The sequence below is a fragment of the Epinephelus lanceolatus genome, chromosome 16, assembly GCF_041903045.1.
Source record: "Epinephelus lanceolatus isolate andai-2023 chromosome 16, ASM4190304v1, whole genome shotgun sequence".
Lineage (NCBI taxonomy): Eukaryota > Metazoa > Chordata > Actinopteri > Perciformes > Serranidae > Epinephelus > Epinephelus lanceolatus.
The window spans coordinates 24,239,889-24,256,269 of NC_135749.1; the positions used below are offsets into that span (position 1 = coordinate 24,239,889).

At 42.2% G+C, this 16,381-nt stretch overlaps 1 protein-coding gene across 9 annotated transcripts in view; it reads left to right on the forward strand.

The window, feature by feature from the left end:
• LOC117263777 (RNA-binding motif, single-stranded-interacting protein 3) overlaps positions 1-16,381 on the forward strand; it is a 385,852-nt gene that overhangs the window by 111,277 nt on the left and 258,194 nt on the right. Inside the window, exon 1 of one of the 9 annotated variants that reach the window (XM_033637424.2) lies at positions 13,148-14,405. The exons of 7 other annotated variants lie outside the window; for them this stretch is intronic. In XM_033637424.2, the coding sequence (XP_033493315.1) occupies positions 14,331-14,405 (75 nt within the window). In that variant the 5' untranslated portion in view covers positions 13,148-14,330. Of the gene's footprint in view, positions 1-13,147; positions 14,406-16,381 lie in introns of those variants that run through there. One more of the 9 variants, XM_033637426.2, reaches the window with a different exon arrangement.

Genomic DNA, 16,381 nt, shown 5'->3' on the forward strand with positions numbered 1-16,381 from the left:
CTGCATCACTTTTTAAGGGACAGCATGTGAATTTATGCTTATTACATGCATTGCGTCTTTTGAAAATACCCGTCCCTTCTCACAGGAAATGTACAGTTTCTGCTCGTTACATGCACATTGTTTTTCAAAATAAACTGAAAAGAAGTACGGTTACGTTATGGTTCAGAATGGTACTTGATAACCTCAGAATGGTACTTGATGACTTCGGAATGGTACTTGATGACTTTAAAATGGAACTTGATGACTTCGGAATGGAACTTGATGACCTCAGAATGGAACTTGATGACCTCAGAATGTAACTTGATGACCTCAGAATGGTACTTGATGACTTCAGTATGGAACTTGATGACTTCAGAATGGAACTTGATGACCTCAGAATGTAACTTGATGACCTCAGAATGGTACTTGATGACTTTAAAATGGAACTTGATGACCTCAGAATGTAACTTGATGACCTCAGAATGGAACTTGATGACCTCAGAATGGTACTTGATGACTTTAAAATGGAACTTGATGACCTCAGAATGGAACTTGATGACCTCAGAATGGTACTTGATGACTTCAGTATGGAACTTGATGACTTCAGAATGGAACTTGATGACCTCAGAATGGTACTTGATAAGTTCGGAATGGAACTTGATGATGACGGAATGGAACTTGATGACTTCAGTATGGTACTTGATGACTTCGGAATGGAACTTGCTGACTTCGGAATGGAACTTCATGTCTTCGGAATGGAACTTGCTGACTTCGGAATGGAACTTCATGTCTTCGGAATGGAACTTCATGTCTTCGGAATGGAACTTGCTGACTTCGGAATGGAACTTCATGTCTTCGGAATGGAACTTCATGTCTTCGGAATGGAACTTGATGACTTCGGAATTGATCTTGATGACTTTGGAATGGTACTTGATGACTTCAGAGTGGAACTTGATGACTTCGGAATGGAACTTGACTTCGGAATGGAACTTGATGACTTTGGAATGGAACTTGATGACTTCGGAATGGAACTTGATGACTTCAGAATGGAACTTGATGACTTCAGAATGGAACTTGGCTTAAGAATGGAACTTGATAACTTCAGAATGGAACTTGATGACTTCAGAATAGAACTTGATGACCTCAGAATGGTACTTGATAAGTTCGGAATGGAACTTGATGACTTTGGAATGGAACTTGATGACTTCAGAATGGTACTTGATGACTTTGGAATGGATCTTGACTTCGGAATGGTACTTGATGACTTCAGTATGGAAATTGATGACTTTGGAATGGAACTTGATGACTTCGGAATGGAACTTCATGTCTTCAGAATGGAACTTGATGACTTCGGAATGCTACTTGATGACTTTATAATGGAACTTGATGACTTCGGAATGGAACTTGACTTCAGAATGGAACTTGATGACTTCGGAATGGAACTTGACTTCGGAATGGAACTTGATGACTTCGGAATGGAACTTGATGACTTCGGAATGGAACTTGACTTCGGAATGGAACTTGATGACTTCGGAATGGAACTTGATGACTTCGGAATGGAACTTGACTTCGGAATGGAACTTGATGACTTCAGAATGGAACTTGATGACTACAGAATGCAACTTGATGACTTCAGAATGGAACTTGATGACTTCAGGATGGAACTTGATGACCTCAGAATGGTACTTGCTGACTTCAGAATGGAACTTGATGACTTCGGAATGGAACTTGATAACTTCGGAGTGGAACTTGATGACTTCGGAATGGTACTTGATGACTTAGGAATGGAACTTGATGACTTCGGAATGGACCTTGATGACTTCGGAATGGAACTTAATGACTTTAGAATGGAACTTGATGACGTCGGAATGTTACTTGATGACTTTAGAATGATACTTGATGACTTTAGAATGGTACTTGATGACCTCAGAATGGAACTTGATGACTTCAGGATGGAACTTGATGACCTCAGAATGGTACTTGCTGACTTCAGAATGGAACTTGATGCCGTCGGAATGGTACTTGATGACTTTGGAATGGAACTTGATGACTTCAGAATGGAACTTGACTTCAGAATGGAACTTGATGACTTCAGAATGGAACTTGATGACTACAGAATGCAACTTGATGACTTCAGAATGGAACTTGATGACTTCAGGATGGAACTTGATGACCTCAGAATGGTACTTGCTGACTTCAGAATGGAACTTGATGACTTCGGAATGGAACTTGATAACTTCGGAGTGGAACTTGATGACTTCGGAATGGTACTTGATGACTTCGGAATGGACCTTGATGACTTCGGAATGGAACTTAATGACTTTAGAATGGAACTTGATGACGTCGGAATGTTACTTGATGACTTTAGAATGATACTTGATGACTTTAGAATGGTACTTGATGACTTCAGAGTGGAACTTGATGACTTCGGAATGGAACTTGATTTCGGAATGGAACTTGATGACTTCGGAATGGAACTTGATGATGTCGGAATGGTACTTGATGACTTCGGAATGGAACTTGATGACTTCAGAATGGAACTTGACTTCAGAATGGAACTTCATGACTTCAGAATGGAACTTGATGACTTCAGAATGCAACTTCATGACTTCAGAATGGTACTTGATGACTCCAGAATGGAACTTGATGACTTCACGATGGTTATCCTTATGCTAACGTGATGTAACGTCATGTGACATACATTGAGTGACAAGTCACTACGGTTGATTAAACTCATTACACTTCCTCTTTTGCTCCGACAACACCCTATGTTGATTAAACATGATTATTTACCTAACTCCATTGACTTTAGGTTTCACTCAGGCAACAAACAGCGGTCTCCCAGGTCCGTAGTCCGTAGTGTGCTTGACCCATCCACCACCCCTCCCGCCTGCCCTTTACATACTTACACACTCTTTATACATTACAAACTGCTGCCTACTGGTACGTCTCATAATGGTGCGAAGGGTGTCTCTGTGCGTCTGTGCCTGACGTGGACGTCCACTGACAAAGCAGTGGTATTTGATGAGCTGGGAGTGAGAACAGGCTGGACTTTTTTTTATTTTCAGGTGATTATATATATAAAAAAAAAAACATACTTATTTTATTATATTCCATTTCTGCCAATATATCCCCTTAAATCCTACACACTGGACCTTTAAGCTTTGGATTTTTTTGTATAAAACTGTCAGGGACTCATAGATCTTCGTATTTTAATATGCATAAGCATTTGAAAAAGACAGAAAAAAAAGTAGCACACAGTCACACTGACAAGACTGAATGGCTTTGCACTTAGATCTATTTAGGGCATTAACACAATGAATAAAACAAAATGCACATGATACACTCTGAGTGCTGTGATGAAGCTTTGATGGGCCTCTTTCTATTTCACTGCAAAGTGAGTCATATTTGCCTTTTTTTTCTGTGGGGTCTACTGCTTTCTTCGTATTCTAAACAATGTGGATTTTGAATATTTTGGCTTTGCACGTCCACATGGAAAAAATCTATTGTTTAAAACTCACACTCTCTCTGCCTGTGCAGCACTTAATTCCTTATTATGCAGAGATTTTCTTGGCATCATCTCTCCCTCATCTGCAGGGATGTAGCTATGCTGTCCCTGGCAGTGGTAGGCTCGCCGGTTCACAGAAGGACATGGCCGGCTCTCAGTTGCAGTTTATGTGTTATATTAGGGTTAGCATCGCAGCCACACAGGAAGTCTGATCTCTGAGCTCCACTCAAGTGTTTTCACCTTTGGTGTCAGAATAACCTTGACCCTCCTGTGATCTCTGAGTTTCCTCAGAGACGTCCTAGTTTAACTTGCTATATTCACACAGAGAAAAACAGACACACTCGCCGACGCTCATGCCAGCACTCACACAGAACCACCACAGCTGTAGACCACCTGACTTTAAATGTAGTTTCACAAACACTGAAGCAGAGGGAGAATACACTTGCACACACACACATGTAAAATCCGCCCTGGCTCTGGGCCTCTTTTCCAAGTACGAAATAATTTGCAACAACTCTGATCTTTTCTCAGAATCACGCTAATCAGGAAATGATTCGGCCGGCGTGACTTGTATATACATTACACATTTGGAATAGAGATCTAGTAAGTGTACGCAATTTACTCTTTTAGGTCTGTTGCCTGTCCCTCGTTGGGCGTAGTAAGGGTTGCTGTGAGTCATTTTTACTCATGCACGCCTGGTTTCATATTTCCTCCCCATTAGGTTTGCATTGCTCTCCTCTGTGTTGTGAAAGAAGCTAATGACTCACTGGAAATCTGCCTGGTGTTTATCAAATGTCTCAGTGCGGGGCCGGTGGTCTAGAATGAGTCCGCCCTTTTTTTACATTATAATGTAGTAGATAAACAGCCAGAACAAGGTGATGAGACCATTGCATATAAAGAAATGAAAATAAATAAATAAATAAATAAATAAAGAGGAGCTCTCTGCAATCATATCTTGACTATATCACTCTGCTCTTGCGCTGCGGAAAATTATACTCTCAGAGGGGGAATGTGTTGAATTACCTCAGGCTGTCATCCGTAAGTGCACTGATAAGAATGTATTAAGAAACTGCATATGTCAGAGATGTGGTGAACTTACACACATAACGTTAACATATCTATTCATAGAGAATTTGAGAGAGGTTGGATAATTTAGCAAGTACATGATTTAGTGTGTTTAGAGGCGGGCAGGGACAGAGTAGAGCATTTTAGTATTTCCCTCTTTGCACAGAGATGGGTTAATTCAGAGTAACCGTATTTTCTTACATACACATGTCCCTTACCAATAACAATTAGTTTTTACAATTTTGGATAAATGAGTCAGACGTAATCAGACCTGGAATTTATGTTATGCATTGCTATGTTTGTTCCTCTCTGTCGGGACGAAAGAAATACAGATGACAAACAAAAGTAATGTTTGGATAAATCGACCACGAAATAAGTAAGTACTAAATATTTCTAGCATGTAAGGCTCAGTTATGCTGCATATACATGGAATCAGGTAGACAGTAGATGGTTTTGTGTCATCGTCCTGTCATTCCATGGGATGCAGCATTAGTTTAAGTCCCCAAAGCAAATGACCACATTATTCTCAAATCAGATTATTGTGTTTAGTGATGGTTCAATGCATCAAACCCATCTTGGTGCGTAATCAGCATTTTCTTTTATGAGTAACATCTGGTTGGAATACGATTTTTTTAACCATCACAAATCCTTACCCATTACATGCGTTCAAATCTCCAACTCTTGTGTGTCTCTCTCTTTTTCAAGTAAACTGACCAGCAACACCATGTTACTTTTGTCCCTCCCCTGCCTCCATCAGCTTTACCCTGGCTGACACAGAAAAAGGATTAGCTCATAGACTGTTAAAATATGGGTGTAGCTAGAGTGATGTCACCCATTGGTTTGTTGACTCCTGTTTTGAGGCCTTGAGTTCGGCATTACGGACGCCGCCATCTTGGGTTTTTTTGGACTCAGAAGTGATCATATTTGGGCAAGAGGGTGGAGCCGTGGAGGAGCAAGAGGTAGATCTGACTGAAAATCCAAGAAGATGGTCTGTCACTCAGAGCAGTCCACCCTTAATTATTCATAACTTTAGGCCTGAGTAAAATGTAAATGGGTGGGTTGTTATAGGACAAAATTCGCTATATAGAGACCAAAACCATTTTTGTACCAGGCTGTAAACATGTTTATTTCTGCTGTAAAGTTGTGCATTTTGACATGGGGGTCTATGTGGATTGACTGGCTTCTGGAGCCAGCCTCAAGTGGCCGTTCAAAGAACTGCAGGTATTTTTTGCAGTTCCGTTTTGGCTTCATTTTTCAGCCCCAGAGGTTGCGGTTTGGGTTAGCACGATGAATTAAACTTTAGCTGATAACCAAGCTTACAAATAGGTCTAACAGATAATATACATGAATAATCTTCAACAGGTAAACATTACCTTAAAAATGGAAAACATTTGGTTTTCTATCTTTTTACTGAATGGGTGAAAAATCTGTTTTTCAACTGTAACACTGGTGAAACAGACCGCATTTGGCTACTTCCTGCATTTCCGTACGACTGATGAGCTTCTCAGATTAAAACACATCAGGAAGAGAGTTTGACTGTGTGCCCTTTTACATTACTGGGCAGTTTGGCTCAGCTCTACTACTGACAAACACAAATATAAACCTTTATTTCAGCTTATGTCTCTGATTGGAGACTGACACTATGATTTGAATTCAAGCAACTACTTTTTTTCTGCATGTGTAATTTGTCTTTGTGACGATATGAAAATCACTTGTAATCTAATTGGCTTGCTGATTTCAGATGTTAATCACATAATCAAGTAAATTATTGCGCCGTGAGAATGAACTGCAAGAAACAGTATGAAGACAAATTGAAACTCAGAACCACTTCAGAGGTTATCCACCCTCTTTCTCTTTCTGTGGTTTGTGCTCCTTTTTTTTCTTTTCTTTTCAATTTTAGTAAAACTGCCAAAAATATGTGGTTTTCTCGTAGACCTCATACACTTAGATATTTGTAGTTATTGAATTATCTTTCTTTCTTTTTTTTTACACTTGATCTCAAATCTGGCATCCGTGTGTCTTAGCATGCCTTCAGATTTAGCTAAATTAGATTTCCCTTTAATGAAAAAAAGATAACTTTCTTTTTATAGCAGTACTAGTGTTTCACTCAAACTTCATTATCTGTACTAAGTGATCTTCTGCGGTATGGCAAACGCTGGTATTCAAGCAACATCTGTTTATCAGTCTGTTCCTAATTGGAGTGATCATCAACATTCAGTCGTGTTTTCTCAGATTATTGTAAACTATAATCAGAGGATCTCTGCTGTAATCCATAACACAAGCACAGTCTGAGATGCTTTGTCATAGTTGGACTGTTAAAATAGTTCATCTTTCACTTAATCATGAGCTGAATGCCCCAGGGGAAGCTGGTTAGTCATGCTACATCAGTAGGTTTGCATAAAACATGTAAGATGATCTTCTGGTTCTTGGGTATCTCCCAGTAGAACAGCTGCCAAAAGCAAAAAGGGTTTTTCCAGGAATACCAGGCCCTGCTGTTCCCCAGTTCCACTTCCCTCCTCTCCCCTGTGCCTCCATTCTTCCAGCCCTCCTCCTCTCCGACCACCCCTCCCCTGGCACTGCGCCAGCCTTCCCTCGAATTCCATGCATCTGGTCATTTCTGGGAAACACCCATGACAGGACTGTCCAGACAACCACAGGAAACAATGCCGCTTGGTTTCTCCAGCAGCTTGAAGAAATTCAGTAGTTCTCTTCGGGGAGGGGCCGGGCAGCGGGGCAGAGTAGTTGTGGACTTTCTAGGAATTTCTTTTGGATGGGAACATTCTGCAGCTGCCTTTACTGTTTATGTGTTTTGATTATAACTTATTGTTCAGACTCTAACCATGTCTTTATCCCCCTTGTCTGTCTCCCGTTTTAATCAAAGCAGTCACAAGAATAAATGTTGCCATTATAAAGACAGATTTGTAACATTTGTATGTTGTCATGTAGTCTGTATGTTGATACTTGACATATGTTCTTATGTTTAACAATGCTATGGTTTACATGGTTGTGTGTAAGCACATAAACCACTTGGCTATGTTGTGGAAAAGATCATGTTTTGGTTTAAAACACCCGCTTTTGGTGGCAAAATCCAGAAGCCAGATGCATCAACAATGTGCATGCACAAATCCATGCATACAATTGAATGTGTGGTGTGAATGTACACACCTTACACATACTTGCCAATTTCACTATTATTTTTACAAGCTGCATTGCATTCTGTAAAATGTCAATCAAAGGCACATTATGAAGTTGATTTTAAATGATGTTTTACGAGCAACTAATTTCATCACTTGTATTTACATCTGAGCCATCATCTCCCTGTTCGTGATTTAATTTTATTGTTGTGAAGCATTTTGTAGAGTCAGTTTCCGCATGAACGCCATGTGAATGAATCATTGATTATCTCTCTGACGTTTAATAATAGTGACGATTGAGATTTTATCACGATAATGGTTTGCAGAAACGTGATGAGTTAGTAGTACAAATGCTACAGTGTCCACAGCCGTGGGTGGTGACAGCTGCTCTGGCACTCTTGGAGAACCTCGCCAATGTGACAGAGATTGGTGAAATTGCACTTTCATTACCATATTTCTCACTGACATGTCTAATCAATAATGGTGGAGGGGCACAAGTATTGATATGCAAATGTTTTTACATCCATTTATGTCGAATTGTGGGTGTGGAAATGAAGCTCATGCACATGCGCCACAATAATTAAGATTTATAGGACAGAATCAAGCGTATGCACAGCTTTGTCAATGTGATGAAAAGAATGCTTATGTGCATTTCTACATTTGTGCGTACACACAGTTATAGTCGTGGATCTACAAGATTTTTGCATCTGGCTATGGCTGAAAATGCAGCTGATGTCTCACTATATAATTACCGTTTTTGTTGTTTTTTGGTCTCAAACAGTGGTCTGCAGCCTGGCAACTGTCTCCCCTAGGTGATGTGCTAGCTGCCATCTCCTCCACCTCCAATAACAAAATCTGGTCATATACATTTAATCAGATCTGTGTCATTTTAGAAACGTTGATATGATACATATGAAACATTCAATATCAACATTATCTTCTGCTGACTGGGTTGTTTTAATAAAGACTCAAGGCATTAGCAGAATAACTGGTGTTGTCAGAGCAGTCAATGAACAAAAGGGCAGCTCTTCAGGACTCTAATATCTCTATGGATGTTAATATAATTGAAATATCTCCCCAAAAAAATTCTCGCTTTCACTGCTATGCAAATTTGCCAAGTAAGGAAATGACTGATCTGTTTAAATAAAGGCTAAAAAAAAAAATCCCACTCTCTCTGAACCGCTCAGACCAGAGGCCACGCTGTGATCATGCTGTGGTTTTCTTTTACTAGACTTGTCTGATTCTTTTAGAGGGGGATTGTAACTGCTTAACACCTTCAGGGGCAAGATATACCCTCAGCTGTCTTCCTCTCTCTCTATTTTAAAGTCCTGTAATGACTCACTCATGCTTCTCAATTTAGAAAGTGAATCAGCAAGCATCAAAGAAAGACCTTAGAACAGAGGGGCAGCAGATGGCTTTGGCTTTGTCTTATGAAAATGTTTGACAGACCCGGCTGCAGAGTATTAGCAAATATTTCTTAGCGTAGGTTTTTAAATATTAAAATGGCAGAGAGCCACAGTTTGAGCTTCATCTTGACAAATCAGCTTGTAAATCAGATCACTTCTCACTCACTGGGAAGAACACTGAACGCACTTTGAAACAGTCTGGCACTTGGCGTGCTGTTCTGGGTGGCAAGCCCCAGCGTACAACTGTACACACAGTAGGTTGAAACGAATGAGAATCTTTGGAAAATTGCCTCAGACTTGCTTCTCTGACGAGCTCCTTTAAAAATCAAAATGATTAGCCTTATCTTTACATGTTCTACAACCACCACACAGAGATGACTCGACAGCAAATGAGTAGATGTTGCATCCGTATCAATAATACAAGAAGCAGGATACTCACTCTGTCTCTTTCCATGAAATATTTGGCTTCATATCACCCGTCTGTGACGTCAGTCCCACTGATTCAGACCAGAGCGCTTCCATCACCACCGGAGCAAAACACACACTTCCAGTCTTCAAGGTCTGCTTCCACAGAATGAGACGCAGCGCCGACATTTATTTACACACGGCGTGCATTACTGCTCTCCGGTCACATCGCTTGAAATTGCCTCCATAAACTAACCTTAGTCAACTCATGGGCAGAGGCCGAAAGTTCACGTCAGCCAGCTCTCAGGGTGCTGTCTAGTGTCTGCGGGGCCACAGGTCAAGTTCTTTAGTTTCAAGAGTCAAGTCTCAATTCCCGGCTCTTAATTCTTAATGGTTGGATCGATGAATATTAATGGTTTAGCTGACCAGTGTCTGTGTAATGGTACTCCCCTGTGTTTCCATTCTGTAGACTAATTTGAATTAACTTAAGAAAAGGTTAGTCAGGGTGCAGTCATACATAGCAGCAAATAGTCCATAGTTAAGAAAATATTTGGGATTTGTTTTGCTACAAATATGAGTTTAGGTTAGGGCTGAAACTAACTATGTCTGTGTTTTTTGTCTAAAGAATTTCAGAAAATAGTGTGAAATGTCTTGCTCTGTTTTCTGACCAACAGTCCAAAGCACAGAGACACTCAGTTAACGATCATAGACAGATACAGCCACTTCGAATTTCTCGTTCCGCCGTGATGAGGCCCAGGCAGATCTGTGCTTGGTCCCAGCTGGGACCTTGTCTGGTCCTTATCTGGTCCTTGGCTGGAATGAGATTGTACGTGATTACAGTAGAATTTAGGCAAATTCTATCGAGAAACCAGTGGCTTGGAGTTCACGCGAAACTGGTTGGAGACCGACAGGAAACTGGTTGGCAGCGAAAGGCCTTCAGTTGGGAGGAGAGGTGGCTGCATCTGTATGACAAGGAAAATCAGTACATTGTCACACTTAAGAAACTACCAGCATTTTTCTGAATTCACTTATTGATAAATCCACAACTGTTGTTGGATAAAATCAGAATTTAAAAAAAATCATCAATCAAAACTTGTAACACAGCAAAGTGCAAATGCACCTTTATTCATTTATTGTCTCTTTTTATTACTTTGATGGATTTATGGGTAATTAGCAGCACATTTGGACTCTTTGCTCCGTATTTTTCCTCACTTCCTGTTGGTGGAGGCATCAGTTGCAGCAGGAAACATGACTTTTAGCCACATGTTGACAAAATCTGTGTGAAAATCAGCTTAAAACTGACCTACTACTCCGTTCTGCTCCTTTAATCTCAGTATTTTTAAGTGAAGAGAGAAACTGATGAGTCTTATCTGTGAAATACAGAGATGACTTAACATGGTCGCTCAGTGGACGCACAGTGTTATAAAGCCATATGAATCTTCTCTGCCTCTGTGCCTTCTTCACGTCCTGTCTCCCAGTGTGTCTTATCTCATTGTCTCTGGGTATCTCTCTCTCTCTATTACTCTCTCCATTGGTCTTTGTCCATCTGACTGTCTTTGTTCTCTACTTTCTGCCTTTCCCCAGATGCTGAGAGTTTATGTGTCTAGTTGATCCAGCGGCTGTTAATCTGGTAATCCGTAATCGATATCAGCCTCATCTCTTTCCTGCGGATAAAAGTGGCCTATCTGATAATTATATTTTCCTCTCTATATATCTGTAAAAGGCTGCCCTTTCCCTCCGAGCTTTGTTTTGGTCCCTGGGATTCTTCTGCTGGTATTGATTTGGTCTGTCCACATGCACTAGACACATAGCCCTCATAAAAAATATGTGGGGTTTGTTCTACATTATTAAATGTGTCTCAAATGCTCATGCTTGAAAATTATCTATATTGCAAACAGAATTCTTGAATTGATTATTTTCCTTGCAACTGATCAATAAATTTATAAAATAATCATTGTAGTTCGACAGCACTGGCAATGTCATACATATTGATCCAACAAAAATAATTAGCGATATACCAAGGGGTGACGAAAGTGTGTTTTCCGCAGCTGAACTCACTTATCTCGAGTGTTGCGCTAGAGATCTGTAATTAGGTTATTATTGTTTGACGAGACATCGGCCTCAAGAGGTTTTGTGTTGTTCTCTAGAGTGAAACGGATGAAATACAAAACTAAACTCATCAAAGTCAGAGATCTATTTTCAGATGCGGAAATTGCCACAACGTAATTGTTTTCAGTCCAGTCGTTTCATGGTATAGTTTTTGGCTGTGTTTTTTCCCCTTGCAGGACTTGTGTCAGATGAGTCAAATGGAACCCAAGTTGATTTGTTAATTGAGAGAAAAATGAGGCTTCTGAACTTGTGGCCTCGGAGTCACTGAGATACCCACAAGGACTGAAGGTTGGTTTCTATCTGCATGTGTGTGCCTCTGCGTTTGTGTGTGTGAGATGAAAAAAGGAGTGGCACTTTCTGAGCGCTGTGTTTTTGATCTCTGCAGAAGTATGACTGTAACTGAGGTTACTTGTGATCAGGCATAGCCCTCACCGACGGGACATTCTTGTGATGTTTTTGGTCACGGTCTCGGTCAATCAGAAGAGGATTCATCCATTGTCATCTTTTGATGTTACACAGGAATTGGTTTCCCCTTTACTTCCTCTGTCAGTGCTTGGAGATTGTTGTTCACTGCCTTTACATGTAGCGTTTGTGAATATAGCTCTTAAAAGTAAAGACTTACGGCATGTCCTCTTGTTTACACAAAGATGTACTGATCACTAGGACAATAAATGTTAGGGTGCTTTAAACATAACCAAGGTGGAACTTATCGTAACTCTCCTCCTAATGCACATGCTTTATTTTTTTATTATTCTATTTATTATATATTTTCAGTTTCATAGCATAAGATGCTTGTCAGTTTGATAGCCTGTTGCGACATGTTGCCTTTTAGTAAAGTGTTTGTACAGTGTTTGTACGGGCTTGTACACAAGTGTTTGATATGTTGCTGATTTTTATAATGAAGAGTTTATCAAAGTTTCCAGTGGACAAAATGTTACCTCAGTCTGCAGCAGGAGGATTTTGTCTGCCTTTGACACCTGTACCACCATCTGTTCAAACTAAATGCAATGAAACTTTATTTTACTGAACCAAACTTTCATTGAGACGTGACTCCATAGCCACGGGATGAACTGAACCATGACTTTTGTGCACTGTTACACCTCTAGGAAACACACTAAACATTGCATCGAAGTAAACACACTCACAAGTTCTTAAAAGTTGCACATTAAAATTGTTTTCTCCACCTTAACTGGTTTTGAGGTTAAATGATCCTAGTTTGTTAAGAGAAAAGTTTAAGGGCTCAGTGTGTTTCAGCTGGTAGCTCCATGTGCAGCCAGTAGGGGGAATCGACTGCTCGCACTGACGCCATCCCCCTCTCGTTTCCACTCCTCTTCCCTGCGTTCTCCCAGGTTGTGGAAACGCTGCAGCCCGCTGGTGTATGTCTGGAGCCTTCTCTCGCACAGAGCTGCTAAAGACCCTCCTACCGGCTGGGCTGGAGAAGGAGGAGGCAGTCTGCTCTGCTTGCAGCCTCGGACGAGCCCCCCTTTACCGCCCTGTCAGTGTGGAGGAGAAGGAGAGAGACAGAGAGAGACAGAGAGAGAGAGAGAGAGGCTGAGTGATAGAGAAAGCGCACGCGAGAGTAAGAGAGAGCAACTGTGTGACAGAGGGAAAGAGAACGAGGCAGGCTGCTTAGAGGAGTGAGAGAGCCAAGGACGAAATAAGGAACACATTTTACAAGTGCAGGAAGAGGGAGGATCGCAGACGAGGGACTCCTTCTCTGCTGGGCACCTGGGACACAGTCACTGTGGGGTTTTATTCTCCCCACTCGTCTTCTATCTGGAAACCCAGTGGATTGACTAACCAACCGGTGGATTTTTTTAATACACGATTGTGCCACATCATTTAGAAACTGGGATCATTCCTCTGTGTTATCTTCCCTCTCGCTGGCTCGGCCGCTACAGACTGAGATTGCTTTCTGTGTCTGTTCTCGGCTCTCGTGTTGTGATTCTGCTCCGTGCACAAAGTGCATCTGTCGGCAACCGGTGCTGGAGATATCTCCCCTCTGTCAAACAGGACAGCACGCAGCCACCGTCGGATCAGACTACAGAGGAGAGAGAGACAGTGTGTGTATGTAAGAGAGAGAGAGAGAGGGGCAGTGAGAGAGAGAGAGAGGGGCAGTGAGAGAGAGAGAGAGTCAGATTCACAGTGTGTCTGAGAGAGAGGCAGATTAAAGCCCAGGCGAAAGACTGGAGTGAAACAGCTCAAAACGAGAAGTGAACCTATACATCCTCTCCCGTTTTCCTTGCCATCCCTTTCCTCCTCCTCTCCTCCTCTTCTTCCTTCTCCCATTTTCCAACATTCACAGGACTGCCAGAGCTACTGCCACCTGCACCTCTTCACGTCTTCTCTTCCCTCTTCTTCCTCTACCTCACCCTTATCACGCGTTACTATCCGATACCAGCCACTGACGGACACGGCGCTCTTGGTTTCTAGCACTTGTGGAAATATTTCCATTGATCCAGCAGTGAGAGACTGAGTGAGCATCCGATAACTGAGGCTCCGGACCGGTGAGGAGCTTCCCCATCAGAGGCAAACCTCCTCCCAGCTGCTGTCCGGCACGCAGTCCCTGTCTTCTCCCTGGAGAGCCGGCTAGCGTCACAGTGGTGCGGACAGCAAAGACAGGAATCGCACAGCCCCTCCGCTGCCTCTTTCCCATTGCTAGCTACTTGGCAGCTTCCACCCTGTGTCACCATTCCCTGCCTCAGTGCTAAGGATTCCAGCTACATGGGCAAGCGATTGGAGCAGCAGCCAATGTACCCTCAGTACACCTACTACTACCCCCACTATCTCCAGACCAAGGTACGCTGCTCTTCTGCTCTTCTTGCATTCCTCAAGCCTACTCATCCCCTCCTACACTCCTGCCCTGCTTCCCTCCCTCACCCTCACCACCCCTCCCTCCTCTCTCTTCCACCGCCCTCCCTTCATCCCCCTCTCATCCCTGAGTGGAGATGGGATTTGATGGATAGCTGGCCTTGGCTGTGATGGTTTCAGATGGCAGGTTACCTCGCTGGAGTTTGGATGTCTATGTCAGCGTGTATGTGTGTGACTTTGTGTGTGTCTCAGGGATCAGGGATCAAGGTTTGAGTTAGTCCAGCCCACCAGACCGTTACTGGGAGCTGTCCAGTAACCTCCATCCATCCTTTCACCTGCAAACTGATGAGATCTTGATGTGATGCAGTGCGCTGGCATGAAGTGTAAAGTGTTGAACAACACGTCTCGTAGATTCGGGGGCTTTTGTCCATCAAAATAACTTGACAGGCAGCTTTTAAAACAAACGAGAGAATTAGGATCCACACTTAATTTACTAATGAAGCATTTGCAAGCTGAATGTAGGGCTTTGTTTAAATGCTTCAGTGCCACTTTTTTGATTGAGGTGAATAAGAGATTTAATTATAAAGTTGTTCCTCACTAACCAGCACAAATGCCTAATTGTATTGCTTTACAAGAAGGGGTCAAACAGGTTATGAGCCCTCCTTTTTTTCTCTGCTGTGATGGTCGGTCGGTATGGTTCTGACGGAGAGCAGGCATGAGGAGGGCTGCCCGTGTTTGCTCTAGCTGTAGTATGCATCAGTGCCTCTGGGATGGGAGCCCAGGCCTGGGCCCTGATGGCTGCCAGGACACTGGCTGGGCACACTACCCAGACATCATCAAGGGATTAAAATGGAAGCCTTTTGGGGATTACTCTATTTGTTTTTCTACCACATGTGTAACACTAATTTCTGTCCATTATTGTGACGCTGTGATGTAACGCAGTGGCTGAACGGCACGCTGAAGGTGTCCAGTTGAACTTTATGCAATAGTTACGTTTAATTTCTGTATTTAGATAGCATTATATGTGATATGATTGCTTTAAACTTAAATCAAACATTTTTTGTGTAAAATATTTCAAGTGCATCCATAGAGGAATAGACACTGTTGGGCAGGGTATCAAACCCTGACCCAGATGTGTCCTTGGCACAGAGTGTTAAAACATGTGAAGAGCTGGAAGTTGGCATTGAATATTTGGAGAAATATGTAGTCTTGTTTACTCACTCTGTAATCAGACATTCCCTGATCTCGATTAGGAAACTTTTCTAACTTTCTATTTAACACTGAAGTATTGACCCAAAAAACTTATAGAGCAAATAAAAAGTTTATTTTCCCCTTATGAAAGGTATCAAAAAAATTATTGTTCTGATATCAGCTCCAAAACTCAGTTTTATTGGCATCAGTGTTGAGCATGTTCAAACACTGGATAAATTAACATTAAATGTGGCAAATTTCCCCTATCAAGACAGAAAGAAAATTAGTTTATGCAATAAAATTGATAGAGCACAATAAAGCAAAATATCAGTGATGTTTTCAGCCTTTTCCATGTGGAGCTGGATTTTGAAGCAGTGCGCTTCCAGGAGATCCGACCTGCCTGCAGGGGCAACCTGCCTGCAGCCCCACCTGGCAGTCCACTAGCTCTCACCCTGATTTATAGTTTAATACATTTGTGCTGCTGCCATATGGCTTCCCTCTCACTCCCACCCCCCCTTCCACTACTCCTTCCATCACCCCCCCCCCCTCCCTCCCTCCCCCTTCTCATATCTCAGAGTTGCTCATCTCGGGGGCCTCTCAATCAGGGCATGCCCCTCCATTCTACCCCTCCCTCCCTTCCACTTTTCTTTTCCCCTCTTCCTCCTTCCTCTCGCTTTCTGCCCGCCTGCCTGCTCTGTTGCAACAGGGCCCCCTGCCTCCTTCGCCTATGCTGCAGTTCACTCCCAAGGTCAGCGCAGATCCGATCTTGCCAC